This window comes from Triticum aestivum, chromosome 7D (genome assembly GCF_018294505.1).
Source record: "Triticum aestivum cultivar Chinese Spring chromosome 7D, IWGSC CS RefSeq v2.1, whole genome shotgun sequence".
In the NCBI taxonomy this organism is placed as follows: Eukaryota; Viridiplantae; Streptophyta; class Magnoliopsida; order Poales; family Poaceae; genus Triticum; species Triticum aestivum.
The window spans coordinates 341,612,515-341,628,048 of record NC_057814.1 but is presented as its reverse complement, the minus strand read 5'-3'; the positions used below and the strand labels follow the sequence as shown (position 1 = coordinate 341,628,048).

Genomic DNA, 15,534 nt, shown 5'->3' with positions numbered 1-15,534 from the left:
ACTTTATATCAACTTTAGTACAGTGTCTTAACTATTTTGGGACGGAGGGTATTATCTTTTTGAGATGTTTCTTGTACTGGTTAAATGGAGAGCTGAGTTTTTTTGTCTGCAAATAAGTGAGCGATCGCCATAGCAAAAGAGACGAGTTTTTTGTCTGCAGATCGGTGTATTAAGGAAAAGAGTAAAATGCATCATAGGTCCTATAACTATCCAAGGTGTGTCACTTTAGTCCTATAACTATCAAAGTGCATATTTGGGTCCCAAAACTATTTTGAGTCGTTCACTGCAGGTCCTATGGTCGCCCCAGCAGCGTTGACCGTCCGACGTGTCACCTGGACCGGTGCCACATCGACCAGAGGGGCCCACCAGGCTAAACAATGAAGCGTTTATTTGCAGGAAAGCCCTTGAAATCTCAGCTCGTCTCATTCTCAGGACGGAGGTACTACTTATGTAATGTGGTACTGCATCATGCAGAGTGCAACCCAGTACCACATTACATAGTTGCAAGCTTTAGTGTGTATCTATGTTTATGTAAGAGCACTCTTTATGTAATGACAATATGATGTGCTACTTCCTGGAATTGTGGCAATTCTCATCTATATATTTGCCTGTTAAGTTGCAACATCATTTCTCTCTTCTATGATTGTCCAGACCAAGTATCATTTATCATTTGTAATCTTAGAGAGATGGTGTGAAATATATATTCATTTGTCATTTGCATGATCATTTGCCGCGCTGGCTTGTTCCTGCTACATCTTGCTGCCGTCGAGCTTGTTCCAAACATGGCAGAACTGATGAAAGAGAGATGAGATTGCAGAGAGGAGGGCTGCGGCTGGAGAGCAAACAGTTTGATGGACCAAATTGCAAAATGTATCAACCACCAATGGCGGGAAATCTTCCACCACGCGCCCTGGGTCGTTCTGGCACTGGTCCAGGTGACACGTCAGCCAACAATCACGGCTGGGGCGACCATAGGACCTGCAGTGAACGACTCAAAATAGTTTTGGGACCCAAATCTGCACTTTGATAGTTATAGGACTAAAGTGACACACCTTGGATAGTTATAGGACCTATGATGCATTTTACTCTAAGGAAAATGCTCCCTACAAAAAGACATAGCAACATATTGCACAAACAGGTTTTTTCTTTAACAGCAGACAATCCAGGAGGGTGGAGTTATACAAGCGACCAAGAATTTATTGTCACACACTGTTACAATGCAGAGACGTGCAAAGAAAGACAAACCAAAGAAATAACAGCAACATCTTGCTCATCTATTAGTATAGGAGAGCTGTTGACGGATGCCTTGATTCTTTCGTCCTGGGTTTTCTCGGAAGTTACCAGCACTCATGGGCTGACATTGTCCTGCATATGAGATTGCAAAGAGGAAGGGGACAAGAAAAGGGTAGGAGCATGTTTGTTTCGCCTGTTCATGAAGGGTATGCATGTCATCCTAGATCAAGAGGATTCCATATCTATTAATGTAAAAGCAGCAGGCGACAACTGTGGCGACTGCAGAGCAAGTTACTCATGCTCCATCACTAAAACACAAGTATTTTACAATTTTACACTACTATTGTCACATTAACATTCTATTCAAACTGTTGCCAGGAGAGGGGGGAAACTAAGCATACCAAAATCTGATCTCTCCAGTAATTTTACATGTCTTGTCTAGCCGCAACCAAAGAAACTGAAATAATGGGGCAAGGGTTCCTGCAATCAACAAATCAACATAATTACCTCTTTGAACGACATCTTGTACGGAATCTTATCATGCCATGAGTTATATGAGAACGTCCTAAGATCTAGGTTATGAAGCAGGCTAACAATGAATAGTACCATGGAAGTGACAGAAACACTCAAAGATATTAAGAATCACAACCCTTCAAACAGAACAGAAAGAATGTCCCCAACCAAAAGGAAGCAGTATTTGATGAACTAATACTGCTACAAAGCATGTATATGCAAGGAAACAGTATTTGATGAACTAATATTGCTACAAAGCATGTACTCCCTCCGTTCCTAAATATAAGTCTTTGTAGAGATTCCACTATGGACTACATACGGAGCAAAATGAATGAATCTACACTCTGAAATGCATCTGTATACATCCGTATGTGGTTCATGGTGGAATCTCTACAAAGACTTCTATTTAGGAACGGAGGGAGTATATTGCATGTAAATCAACTATCAACTATGAGTGAGATAATAAAGGAGTATCACATTCAGCGTTATTGTCTAGCTCCTCTAGGTCACGTATAATAAAAATATAACCACAGCCGAATGTGTATTAGAATACAGGACAAATTACGCTCTCAGTTCCTTGTATAGAAGGCAAAAAATATGGTCTCGAATATAATATAGCCAAGTTGCAAGATCAGGGTTATATGGTATGTTCTCCAAATCATTTTTTGCATTTTTGGTCGCAGCATGAAATTGCACAGATACTCACCAGCTAGGCCCACCTAAGAAATATTACTGGGGCCAGATCGACATTTGGAATGGACAATAGGCCCCAAATGCGACCTTTGGAGACCAACAATATTACCATCAGGTGCATTCATGTAAACTGCACCTTTGTACATCCACTCTTCAGTTTCATCGCTGTAGAAATCCTCAAATGGCTCTTGACATAAAGCACATGTTGTTTGGTTTTCATCGGCAGGAACAGCCATTTCTTTCTCTTCATTTCTGTCAGGGATTGGTTCCGTGAGCTCGAAAGAAGGAACACCATCATTTCCTACTGTTTCTGCTGCTCTTAACCATTCCCCCACGGTGACAAAATATTTACGTGAAGATTGCTTGCGATTTTTGGAATTTCTGTTTTTCGTAACATGCCAATCCATATGAGCACGGTGCTCTTCCTGGCATTTAAAACGAAGGCCACACGTTTTGCATTGCCTGTGGAGATCCTGATACAGAGCATTAATGACAGACTCGTTGCGCACCTTGAGGTCTACATTGAAGTCAACTCCAACAGAGTCCTAAATGAACATGTATACATATACAATAAAAATCATTGCATTAACTGCATAACAAAATAATATTAGATAGCTGTAACGTAATAAGATGCACACATGCATGAGAAGTACCTGAGGTTGACTAGAAGGCTCCAGTGTAATTACACCGTGATTCATAAGGTTACTTAAAATTCCAGAGAAATATGTTGTAGGCCCACCAACTTGTGATGAAGATGGACCCATCTGCAACGAAGCAGGAGGTAGGCCACGATGTAATGGTGGCAGAGCAAAACTAGACACTGACGACACACCATAGGGTTGCACAGTAGGTGTTACAGAAAAGGTGTTTGGTAGAGGTGTAACTGGTGGTACTGCTGCACTACCTCCTTGTCCTTGGAATGGATTTTGGGGGGGAGCTATAGGCATGCTGGGGGCAAAGCTTCTAAATGCCTCCGGAGGATGGGAATGGGAATGAGGATGAAACTGTGGCACATCATGAGGCTGAGATTGATTTCCAAAATTTGTACCTTGATTCTGTTGACTCGATGACAACAAATCTGGGTGCTGGTATGGTGGTTGAGCTAAGTTACCGGTACTTACAGTTTTCCGATCCAATGCATCATATAGATGCCGAGGAACAAATACAGATGAATTGACTCCATGCCTGATAAATGGCCTAACTTCAAGACTATCTGTTGCACCTCTAATATCTTTTGTATTATGTGGTGGTTGACTATGATGAAGAGGCCATTCTATGGGAGCAGGAGCAGGCGAGGACCTATTAGTCAAGGGTAAGTCTACATGCATAGCATCATATGGACCACCAGTGGCCAACATCTTGACAGGCATTTCAACATCAGTGGGCAGTGCCAACCTATTCAGTGTTGATGAAGGTTGAGGTGCTTGTATTCGCAAAGGCAGGCCATTAGTCTGCTGCCACGGTGGAGCTGACATAGCAAGAATTCTTCCAGGATCAAGGGTATTCACAGAACTATGGTACTCTGAAATAGCTCCATTGTGCAGACCAAAATTGCCTGGATATCTCCTACTAGTGGCTATGTCAACATGCTGCAATAAAGACCAACGCTAAGTCAACAGGTAGTAAAGTGGGTCCACCTCAATACAACATTAGCTTATAAGTTGAACCGATAAAGGATTAAATATTGATAAGTTGCATTTAAACATTATGGCAATGGAGTAATATATTCCAGGACTGCACCATCCTTGCTACTGGTTTCTCTGAAGTCAAAACTGAACACTGTCCAAGAGAATCAAATGAGGTAGCCCATGACATTGCTAAAAGTTGTTTCCTTTTTCTTGAAACTAGTGTTTGGGATGAAGACCCTACTGGTTGTACTATGCCCATGATGATAAACGACATAACTCCATTTGAGAATCAATAAAGATAGCCACAAGGCATTCCCTCAAAAAAAAGTGCACTATTCAGAATTCAAACTTCAGAAGGCTACTTTGGAATCTACTACGCATGGTGTATGCACTCCTGAGTGTTAAAAAACTTGTTGGCAGACAGAATATATGCATTTCCATAGCATTCAAGTTCCAAAACCCAAATGAAGAAGTGCTGAAGAAGTGGAAGGTCTGTTTTGTTCAAGTGATCCCTAACATTGTATGCAGGTACTGAAGATGCATTTGGACAAATATGTAGCCCATCAAAAGGAAAAGAATCACCATGAAAGAAAACATATAAGCCATACGAGACAGATACCCTTTTCAGTCATAAAGTGTAAGAACAATATCTTTGTACATAATTAGATTAGCTGCCAGAAATCTATGATTTGTTGCAAAGAATACTTCCACAAAACATAACTGTATAATTAATCAAATTTACAAACACACTATAATAAAAATTGCTGATCTAGGTTGTATAAAACTGTCATCATGATAAAGTGAAAAACAAATTATATCTCAAAGCAGGGGTTAAAAGATCAATAGAAGAAAAATCACTGAAAAAGGAGAAGTGATATAAGGTATGAGAAGTGTTGTGTCAATGTTACTATTCATCGTAATAAAAAAAAGGTCAGACAAGCGTACATCAGTCCTGTCTTCGAGATTTAGTGCTGGTCGAGGAGCCTGGCTTCGCCAGCTGCGCATCCCAATATCAGAATCCAGCTGCCCAGTGTTTGGCCCAGGAAATCCAGCTCCCAAGGTTTCAGAGGAAGGTAAAGACGGAATGTTGTTTCTATTTCGGGACAAAGTTGGACGCATATCCTCCCAAGTATACTCCTCTTCCTCTGAAGTGAGCCATTTTTGTGCACTGGATCTACTTGCCATGCCATTTGATTCTAGCCGTTGCATCTTGGGAAGCCTATCATCAGCACCATTGCCTTGAGAATTTCCGTAGGCATCAATAAGTTCTCTTGCACTTTGTTTCCTATATTCTTCATCAAGCGTGCTCATCGAAGGCCGTTGTGCACTATCCTCAAAAGCACGTTGCCGTTCAAACCAACCATTCCTACCAGGCAATCTTCTAGGATCATGCCCCAATGCAGAATGAGACAGCCGCGGCATCTCTAGTGGTCTTTTTGGGGATGCATTCCTAGGGAGCACATCAGGAGGTGGTGATCTGGACATATCTCTTCTTATCAATCCAATACGTGATTGAAATGTTTCTTGTTGATCAGGATTTTCAGTATACAGTATCATAGATCTCTGTCCATATGATTCCAGGAAAGATTATAAGCAACACTTGCGTTATAAGTAGAAATGACATGCTACATTGTAAGTTATAAAACTGAAAGGGTCAAATGCATTCTGAAATATATGGATACCATTTCATCTAAATAAATCTGAAGGACCTTGCATTCTCTTGATGGAAGACATCTAGCTAATACTGAAAGTGAGCTGTATCAACCCAGCAACAAGAAATGGTAATGGGCTAGGAGCTATCAGAACTTCAAATGACCTAGAACAGAGGAAGAGTTTACAAATAGAAATAGCACATGATTGTCATCTCAAATAAATGTATTATCCCCTAGGAAAATCTATAATAGAAACAGTCTCCTTGTGTCTACCAATGAAGGAGCACAATCAGACTACTGCCGGGTCAGTAAGCAGTATGTACGTAACTAGCCTAAAGCAGGTATTCTGCTAGACTACTAAAAATGAAAAAAAAAAAGATATACCAGCACACCAAGATGCTGTCATCAGGCTTAGCCTGCTCCTAGCCCTTGGGAGTTGGAGCCACAACTGCGCTCAGACAAGCTCCTCCCAGCTGCCAGCAATGGCCCTCGTCAATATTTGTTGTGACCCAAATCATGATTTGCATTCTGGTGCATGTTTGTTAGGAGGTTTTTTGTACTTATCATTATTGTGAAGAGATCACCAAGGGAGATTGAACTAGGAGGTGAGAGATCAAATGTAGCACCCACCGCAATCGTCACCAACTCAAATACTTCCAGTGGTATCAGGAAAGTAACATCATACCTTTAGCCCATCGACATCACCATGGATCCTACGCCAACACCCGAAATGCCAATTGGACCAATGACTAGAGCACGGGCTCGACCCATGGAATCCGAGGTGAATTCACTCCTCTTCGAATTTCCTATGCCTTCCCATGAGACATGGTTACTACCTACAACTGGGACTCTATGCATACTCAGGTACCAAGGAATTGACCATGAAGAAGCGAGGGGAGAAGGCCAAGTCATAGTGGAGGAGAAGCGAGGAGACAAGGAAGAAATGCAGCCGAAGCTATAGCGGTCGGACGTCCGGACGACTGCGGCCTCCAACGCGGACGTCCGACCTGACCCAGGACAATCCAGCTTCCAGCCCGGACGTCCGGCTCCTAGAGATCGCTCCATGCCCGACCGCACCAGCTGGAGCAACGCCTGCATCAGCGGACAGACTATCCGCCATCCAACCCCTGCCTGCGTGCAACTCAAGCCAAGAGGTCATGTACCCCTCTCCTACCACCCTCCTTTGCCCCTACACTATATACTGTACCCTGGACTCCCATTAGGGTTAGCAAAGCATATAACTAGACCTTGAGAGAGCTTTGGTCATCATATCTCCTCCTAGCCTCCCAAGGTATCCTAAGGGAGAAGGATTCACCAATTGGAGCACCAAGGCCTCCTTTCCCACTAGGATTTGGAGAAGAACGTCTCTCAAGGCCCCACCTCTCTTAGATGTTTTGGAAGAGCTTTTACTTCCTACTTGTTGCTTGTGGATCTATGTGTATCTTTGTTTGGGTGTTTGGAAAGCACATGTGTGATGAAACTTGTTCAATCTAGTTTATCCTCTTGTGTTTCTTGAGCTATTTGTGTTTTCTCTCCTTGTTGTGAAGATTAAGCATCAAATAAGGCTTTGCCCCACATCATATGCTCTCCTACACAAGAACTTGGAATGATGAGACTGTATGTGGGGTGCTTGACTGCTTGTAATGCTTTGCTTATGACCTTGATGGCTCGGTTTACACTGTTATGCTACCAAAATTTATAATATTGTAAGTTGGAAGCCCCAACATACTCGGTTATGTAGACAAGGCAGGTGATATGTTGCATACCTAAAAAGGGTGAAAAATGCAAAAGGTCTGACTTGCATGTTGCTACCACCAAGTACTCCGCTACTGACAATACGATTTAATTTGTGCAATTTAGTTATGGATGAAAGCATGGAAGCACTACCAACTACTCAAAATGAGAAGAGTACAACTTCTCTAGTTCATACACAGAGAACGGCTCCTAGGTTTGGAAGCCAGGCTAGGAGTAGGACACAAAGGAAAAGATATGACAAAAGGAGCAAAAGGGCAGATGGAATACTGAATACCTGGAGCTTTGAAGAAGTGGAAGGAAATCCCCGCAAACTATTTGTTGTTAACCCATTAATATGATCCTCCGCCACGTCAAGCATTTGCCTGCCTCGAGTTGCTAGCTGATCCACCTGATTATTAAAAATCACTGACTTCAACAATTTTAATTTTGATCTGCAACAAGCCTCAAAGGTTGCCAGCCACAGAGGATAACAAGACCATTCTTGAATTCCAAAAAATACACCCAACTATTGGCCATTATTGAACTGTCCCATTTAACGGATATAACAATATTCTTACCTTGGTACCGTTCTTGAGTTGGTGTTGCGCTTCTAGATACTTTGGATTTACATGGATGCCATGAGATGGCCTAGGAGATAACGACTCTGACTGTCGCGGAATAGTCGTTGTGGCAGGACGCTTATTCTCTGAAGGAGAAAACTGAAGCTCATCCTCGATCCCTTGAAGGACAGAAGAAGGGAACACTTGCGACCAGGTACGGAAGAGGTGTCGCATTGCAGGATGCTGTTTGGGATGAACTTCCCTGTATGCAAAACAAAATACCTTCTGCAATCGAGTGGCAAAGTCCTCTACATATTCTTGTCCTATGTTCTTCACGATACTATCTAGCAGATACAAAGATGGCAATTTCTGCTCGACTGGCACCTGCAAGAACATTGCAGAATGATGCCTATCATGCAAAGAAACCTTAGGTGTAGAGATAATTGATAGAAGCAAGCATGCAAAATAAAAATTCTACCAGGATTAACTCTCATATTTTTCCATCTATAGCTGCATAATGCCCTCTTCAGAAAAGAAAAAGGAAACATTGTTCTATCACCAAACATAAATAGACAAAATCATATCTGCCAAGTAACATCTAATTAGTTCACATCCAATCCAGAAATCCCCATAGTTTTAAAATACTACTCCCTCTGTCCCAAAATATAAGAACGTTTTTAACACTACACTAGTGTCAAAAACGTTCTTATATTATGGGACGGAGCGAGTATTCCCTAACACTTCCACTTCAGGCTGCAATCCTATTTTACAAGTTGACAACAGGACATCTGAACAGAATAAAGTATCCCAGAAAACCAGCTTTCATCATAACTAACTGTCTCCACTGCTAATTTTATTCAGTTCACCCTCTCAAAAGTTCCTAGCCAAAATAGCAGTTGCCGTATCTGGCAACCAAATTATGCAACCGCAATGCCTATGCACAAGGTGGGTTTCAACCACATTACCAACTATGCACCCTATATCAGAAAAATAATAGTGTTAAGAATAGACAGAGCAAATTAGATCACAGTGTATACAACTCAAATTGCATGTATTTGCTTCAAAATTCCTAAATCCAAGTCACTGTGATTACTAAATTCTAGCTGTCGAATTTGTAACCAGCAACGTATCTAAAAACAGTAACTCTGAGATTGCACACTACATGAGCACCAACGCATCTAAATGTTTCGCATGAAAATGCAGTGAACACACTATTCTAGGGACAAAGGGTGTGTAAAGGACATCAAGCCCAAACTTCAACAGTAGTTTCACGAAACTTCTCAACTTTGAGCAAACCCTAGCACCAGCGGAAATCTACAGGTAAGCATCGCCCGAATAAGCACAGCAAGCAGCTCCTCATGCAAACATAGCCCTCAAATCCCAAGCCTTTCTTTCTCAAAATACAACATGACCGCCCTCGGGAAAAGCATGGAAGGGAGAGCAACCACCTCAAGGATGCGGGCGCAGATGGCGTCGGCGATGCCCCTGGCGGCGAGCGCGGCGTGCTGGCCCGCGATGATGGTAAGCTCGGTGATGATGGGCTTGCAGTTGAAGGTGAGCTCGGCGAGGGCCTCCTTGTAGACGCCCACCACCGCGGCCGCCCCCGGCTCCTCTCCCGCCTCCTCCCGCAGCCGCGCGCGGAACCGCTCCACGACCTGGCCCACGACTGGGGCCGCCGCAGCGGCGGAGGCCATAGGGAGATCTAGGGTTTCGGGGGAAAGGGCGGCGCGGGCTAGGGTTTGGGAAGATGGCGACGAGGAGGAGGCATGCGGAAGCGAAGCAAAGCCAAGCCAAGCCGGGAAGGAGTTGGGATTGATTTGGGATTTGTAACACGGGACGATCGTGTGATCCTTTTCCCGATCGTCTTCGACCTGCCGTAATTTAATCCCGAGTAAGAGCAATGTTTGCTCCCAAGCTAGCCCCACCAAAAGTTTGGAAATAAAGGCATTATCATCTTTTTGGCAGTTTGGAAATAAAGGCATTATCATCTTTTTGGCGAATCGATGATCGCTATTTTCAGTACTAAAAAAAATCAAACGCCATGATGGCTCAACCTACCGATCTCCCCCCTTATCATGATGGCTCAACCGATCGATCCTCCCCTCACCCCCCGCGCGAAAATCTGCCACGTACGCACAAGGGCACAACCCGGGAAAAAGGAAAGTTCAGCAACCCATGCACACACTTCCGAATCTTGCCCCAACCCCTCGGCCTCGATCCCATCTCTCTTCTAAAATTTTATTGTCGCCAATGTGCTCCCACTCGATCCCATCCCCCTTCCAAAATTTATTGATGTCGTTGTGCTCCCAGCCGACTCCACTCGCGTCCTACGTACGGCATCGTCCATGGCGGCCATGGAGACCATGGCGACGGAGAAGTAGTCATCATCCACCACCGTCGTCGCCTACTTGTAAGGGGAACCCGTCCACAACCTTTGTAACGATCCGAGACCGACGCTCCAGATGCCTTCCATGTTTTTGTGTTAGCCGTGTTAATTGCTTGCTTGTTGCATTCCATCATGGCATCATGCGCATTGCATCCGCATGTTTTCATAAAACATTCATTGTCGTTTCTCCCCGTTGTTGTCGTTGGCCGTTCTGAGACCAACCACACACTTGCACGCGGTCGCGCCATCGTTAAAGTTATTTTCTAAGTGAGAATTAAACATTCTCGAAATGAGTTGAAAGTTGGCGTGCGGTCATGTTATTTTATAGGTAGACCGTCTGCCAAATTTGGACGCATTCGGAGGTCGTTTCATAACCCAACCATTAAACTATAGCGGCATTATAGCCGGTTTAATTGTCGGACGTTTTTCGTAATAAAACTTGTGTCGGGTCACCCAATTACCTCTATTCTCAGCCCGAGGCCTCCCACACTGCCACTCTCTATAACTCATCTAACCCACCTTCACTACCCCTCGTCCGGAGCCGTCTAATCGAGATCGGACGGCCCCGAAACACCCCAAAACCCAAACCCTAGCTAAACCTGCTATAAATGGAAGGCCTAACCCTTCCATTTTCGAAACCCTATTCCCCTAACCCTCCACCTACCTGCAACCGCCGCCACCCTCCTAGAATTCCGCACCGCCCAACTCCTCCGTCGCCACTTGGCGTCTCCCATGCGCCCATGTCTCCCTCTTAGTCGTGGAGCCCGCCGAAGCCCATCCAGGGCCCGCCGAGCCCGCACACCGCCGTACGTCGTTCCAGACGCCCGAGCTCCCGACCCCTTCTCTTGATCCCGATTTGGATCGGGAGAAGGGCTCCCGATCGAGCCCCTCTGTCGCCTCCTTCGCACCGGAGTGTTACCAGCTTGCTGAACCACCACCTCCGCCGCGCCTCCCCTGCTCCCTACTCTGTCCATCTCTCCTTTTCTTCTTCTTTCTGTCTCCTCAAGATCTCCCTCTCTCTCTCTCTGTAACTCGCAGCAACAGGAGGCCTGATGTGAAGCATCCTACGACCATCCCCATGGACCTACCTTCGTCTCCCAAGACACCACGTGGACCGATGTCCCTTTTGACCCACTTGAGACATGGCTACTACCTCAAACGGAGATGCTTTGTGTGCTTAGGTACCAATGAAGCAACCAAGGAGAAGTTATGGTGCAAGATGGACATCAAGAGCATAAAGAGAATCTGCTCAGTCTAGAAATCTCGATACAACCGCCCAACTACCGCCCAACTACCGGTCCAACTTATGTGATCGAGCGGTGCAAGGCCGGTACAGCACCGGTTTATCCCCGTAACAGCCATCTGACAGGTACAACCGCTCCAAACACCGGTACAACCGCTAAGCACCTCCGGAAAAACCTCCAGGAACCAGTACAAGGGCTCCAAGCGGTACAACCGCCCCCATGACCGGTACCACCGCCCTGCCTGTGCGCAGTGAAAGGGGTTTCGCCCCATGTATCCCCAACTTACACCTTGGACTATAAATACTCGTCCCCAAGCTCCGTATTAGGGTCAGCAAAGTAGTAGCTCATTTGACATAGAGCTTTGCTCTCCACTTGATCCCTTCTCCATCGGAGTTCACAACCTCTACGGAGAAGATCCCCCAAGTGGATTCAAGACCCCTCATGGGAAGACCCCTCAAGATCTCCTCATGGAGAAGAACTTGCTACTTGTATCGTCCCTTGTTTATTGTGGATCGTGTATCTCTTTGTGTTTCGAGGATCTAGCACATGTGTAATCGAATCTTGTTGGTTTGAGTGATTCCTCTCGTGTTTCCCCTCGTGTTCTTCGCGGGATCCCCTCCATTTCGTGAAAGAGCGGGCATCTAGGGTTCTACCCTACATCATCTTGGTATCATGAGCCATGTTGATCACGAATTTGGAGCCCCTACCCCCACTTTCTAGCCTTCTTTTGTTTGATTTTTGTCCTAAATTCAAAAAATCCCCACCAAAAATAGCCCCAATTTTTTTTATGATTTGTTGGTGTGATGAAGTTTTGTTGGATTTGATCTGTGAATTTCATGTGTAACAGGTAGATCTAGCTTCCCCACAAGTTTCCCCACCTTCCATCCTTGAAATCTTCGCAATTTTGCCCCAAAATCATCCACTTCCGCCCCAAATCCATCCGATACTCAGATTTGAAAATCCTCCCAACAAAAGCGGTACAACCGGCCTCCGAGGCAGTACAACCGCTACCCCATCCCCTAATACTTCTGTCAGCCCAAAACTGGAACCCCATGACGCTCCAGGAGCGGTACAACCGCCCTCGCAAGCGGTACAACTGCCCCTTCCAGTTTCAGCCTCGGCTGATTGACAGTTTTGACCATAACTAATTCATCCGGACTCGGATTTTGACGTTCTTTAGCTCGTTTTGAAGCTATTGACATCCCCCATCCAAAAAAATACTTCCAACGTCATTTGACTCCATCAAAGTTTTGGAACTTTGGCATATTTTCCTAGGGCCTTCACCACATCATCCGCTATACCACCACCGACTTCCGCAACTTAACCCATTTTGATTCCCATAGCATTTGTGCTTGTTTGAGTTGTGATTTGAGTCTCCTAAGGTGTTTCGGCTACTTAGGGACGGTTGCTTCTTCATCAAGCACCACCGCCATTTCCGCATTGCCAATTTCGAAACCACCACCACATCCCGCTACCATCATTTGACTTTGGTTTTGAGAATTTGAGTTGTGGTTCATCGTTTCCTAGGGTGTTTCGGCTAACTAGGAACAGTTCGAAATCGACATCACCGCTGCTCATCTTCAACACGGACTCGTCATCGACACCGACCACTTCATCATTATCCGTCCTTGTTTACACTATACAAACCATTGACGGTAACTTCGACGACACCTTTGTGTACACCTTGCCATTGCATTGATAACCCCATAGCCCATTTTGCGTCACTTTCCTATCGAGACTAGCCTTTGAGTATTGCCGGCAACGTTACTTGTGCACATTAGTGATCATCATCTCGTTGCATATATCATATCATCTTGGTATTCATATCTTGATATCATCTCTTGTGTCACAAGGTTGTCGTCACATATACTCAATTGCTATTTTGGTTCATCAAGTTTTGCATGGAAAAGAGCTCAAAAGCGAAAGAGCCAAACAAGTTTTTAAGCAAAAGGAAAAGATAAGCAAAGAGCTTTTAAGCAAGAACCATAGCATCATACTACATTAAGATTGTCATACTCGATCATCTTAGATCATATCACCGGAACACCATACATATCGCATACTTGGGATAGAAGTCGTTGCATTTTTGCTTAGTAGGTTGTGCACAAGTCTCGTATCCGCCTATTGTGCAATCGTGCTAGCGTCTCTCTAGCGTTGTGCAACAAGAGCATTTTCGTGGATTCCATATTTTGGCTCATTCCTTGGTTGCACGACCCCATCTATCTATCCGTGTGTGTGTTTCCGTGTTACATATCTTGCTATTGGTCTACTTGTTGCATTTACAAATTTGCGAATATTTTTCAACATTATCGAGTCTCACTAACAATTGCATAAATTTTGTGCTTCCATCCTAACCGAGCTCCACTATAAACTTTATTTGTGTAGGTGTGAGAACCGACAAGAATTGGTACCAATTGTGTTATTCCCTTGTTACACATTTGAGTGATCATTGATCCATTTCCAACATCGGTCAAGGTACATTTGGTATCGTTCTTTTCTTTTCCACTCACACATTTACTTGCAATGATGGATAGGCCAAGTTCTTATACCAACCCACCCTTCATCGAGCAAGATGGCGACTCAACCTCCTATGTCACCAAGAACCACCTCTTTTGGCGCACAACGAGCTTTGCATCAAGAACAACAAGCATTGAGCGACCGCATCGACAACCTCGCCACCGACTTGCGTCTCTCTGAGCAACGTACAAGAGACTACTTCGACAACAAGCTCGACGAACAAAAACAAGAGAACAATGCAAGAATGGACGAGATACGTGCCTTGTTGGTCAACCGCTCTTCTACTTCATCATATTCAAGACGGAGCCGCTCGAGTCGATACTCCGACGACACCATCTCCGGCTCAAGTACACCGACATCGAACACTGCACGTCGAGCCGCGCGCCAAGACCGTCAAGCAAACCGCAATCCTCTACATGACACCGATCATCAAGAGCAACTTCTTGCGCAAGAACATCGACATCGTCAAAATCAAGCTACCTTTGAGCAAGCACAAGAAAGACAATGTCTACAACAAGAGGAAGAGCGCGCATGCCAACATCAAGACGAGCAAGATGCCAAAGTTGCTCGTCTACAACAACAATGGCGTGAACCCCAAGCCCTTGAGGTGGAACGCGCCCTCCTCAACACCAATCGTGTCATTGCTGCACGCAACTAGCAAACTCGTGAGCAAGAAGAAGCGCTTCGCGACGAAGTTCAAGAGAGGAACTATCAAGCAAGAGTACACCGACAAGTTCCACAAGCTCCTCGACAAGAACCCCAAGTTCGCCAAGAGCAACAAGACAATGGGAAACCCCCACGCCAAGAGCAAGTTGAGGGAGACAATCCTCCTCATCAAGGACGTCATCACCCTCGACCCCAACACAATGAAGAGCAACACTACGGAAAGGTAAAGTTCACCATGCCCAAGTTCAACGGAAGAAATGATCCCGAAGAATATCTTTCATGGGCATTGAAGGTCGACAAAATCTTTCGTTTTGCACAACTATGAGGAAGAGAAGAAGATCGCCATGGCATCCCTTGAGTTCCACGACTACGTCCTCATTTGGTGGGCGCAAGTCATTGAGCACCGTGAGGCAAGAGGCGAGCCACCCATCACAACATGGGCTCAAATGAAGAATGTCATGCGAGCACGTTTTGTGCCAACATACTACAACCGCGACCTCTTCAAGAAATTGCAACTTCTCAAGCAAGGAACAAAGAGCGTTCAAGGGTACTACAAGGAAATGGAGATTGCCATGATACGAGCTAATGTCACGAAAGATGATGAGCAAACTATGGCACGTTTCTTGAATGGACTCAATCACCCTATCAAGAAGATCGCCGACTTCCAACCATACTCAAACCTCATCGAGCTAATGAACCAAGCCACCA

General features: G+C 44.8%; 1 protein-coding gene across 2 annotated transcripts; it reads right to left on the bottom strand.

Annotated features, from left to right (window-relative positions):
• Positions 1 to 1,124: 1,124 nt before the first annotated feature.
• Positions 1,125 to 9,884, bottom strand: LOC123167992 (polyadenylation and cleavage factor homolog 4). 2 transcript variants are annotated; one of them, XM_044585853.1, is made up of 7 exons: positions 9,462 to 9,884; positions 8,032 to 8,397; positions 7,749 to 7,862; positions 5,013 to 5,630; positions 3,093 to 4,028; positions 2,453 to 2,984; positions 1,125 to 1,713 (listed from the first exon to the last, which is right to left on the bottom strand). In XM_044585853.1, the coding sequence occupies exons 1-6, from the start codon at positions 9,705 to 9,707 to the stop codon at positions 2,466 to 2,468; spliced, it is 2,799 nt and encodes a 932-aa protein (XP_044441788.1). In that variant the 5' UTR covers positions 9,708 to 9,884; the 3' UTR covers positions 1,125 to 1,713; positions 2,453 to 2,465. The 2 variants fall into 2 exon arrangements, with proteins under 2 accessions (XP_044441788.1, XP_044441789.1); XM_044585854.1 differs by lacking the exon at positions 5,013 to 5,630 and having other exon boundaries at positions 9,462 to 9,882.
• Between the last annotated feature and the right edge of the window lie 5,650 nt (positions 9,885 to 15,534).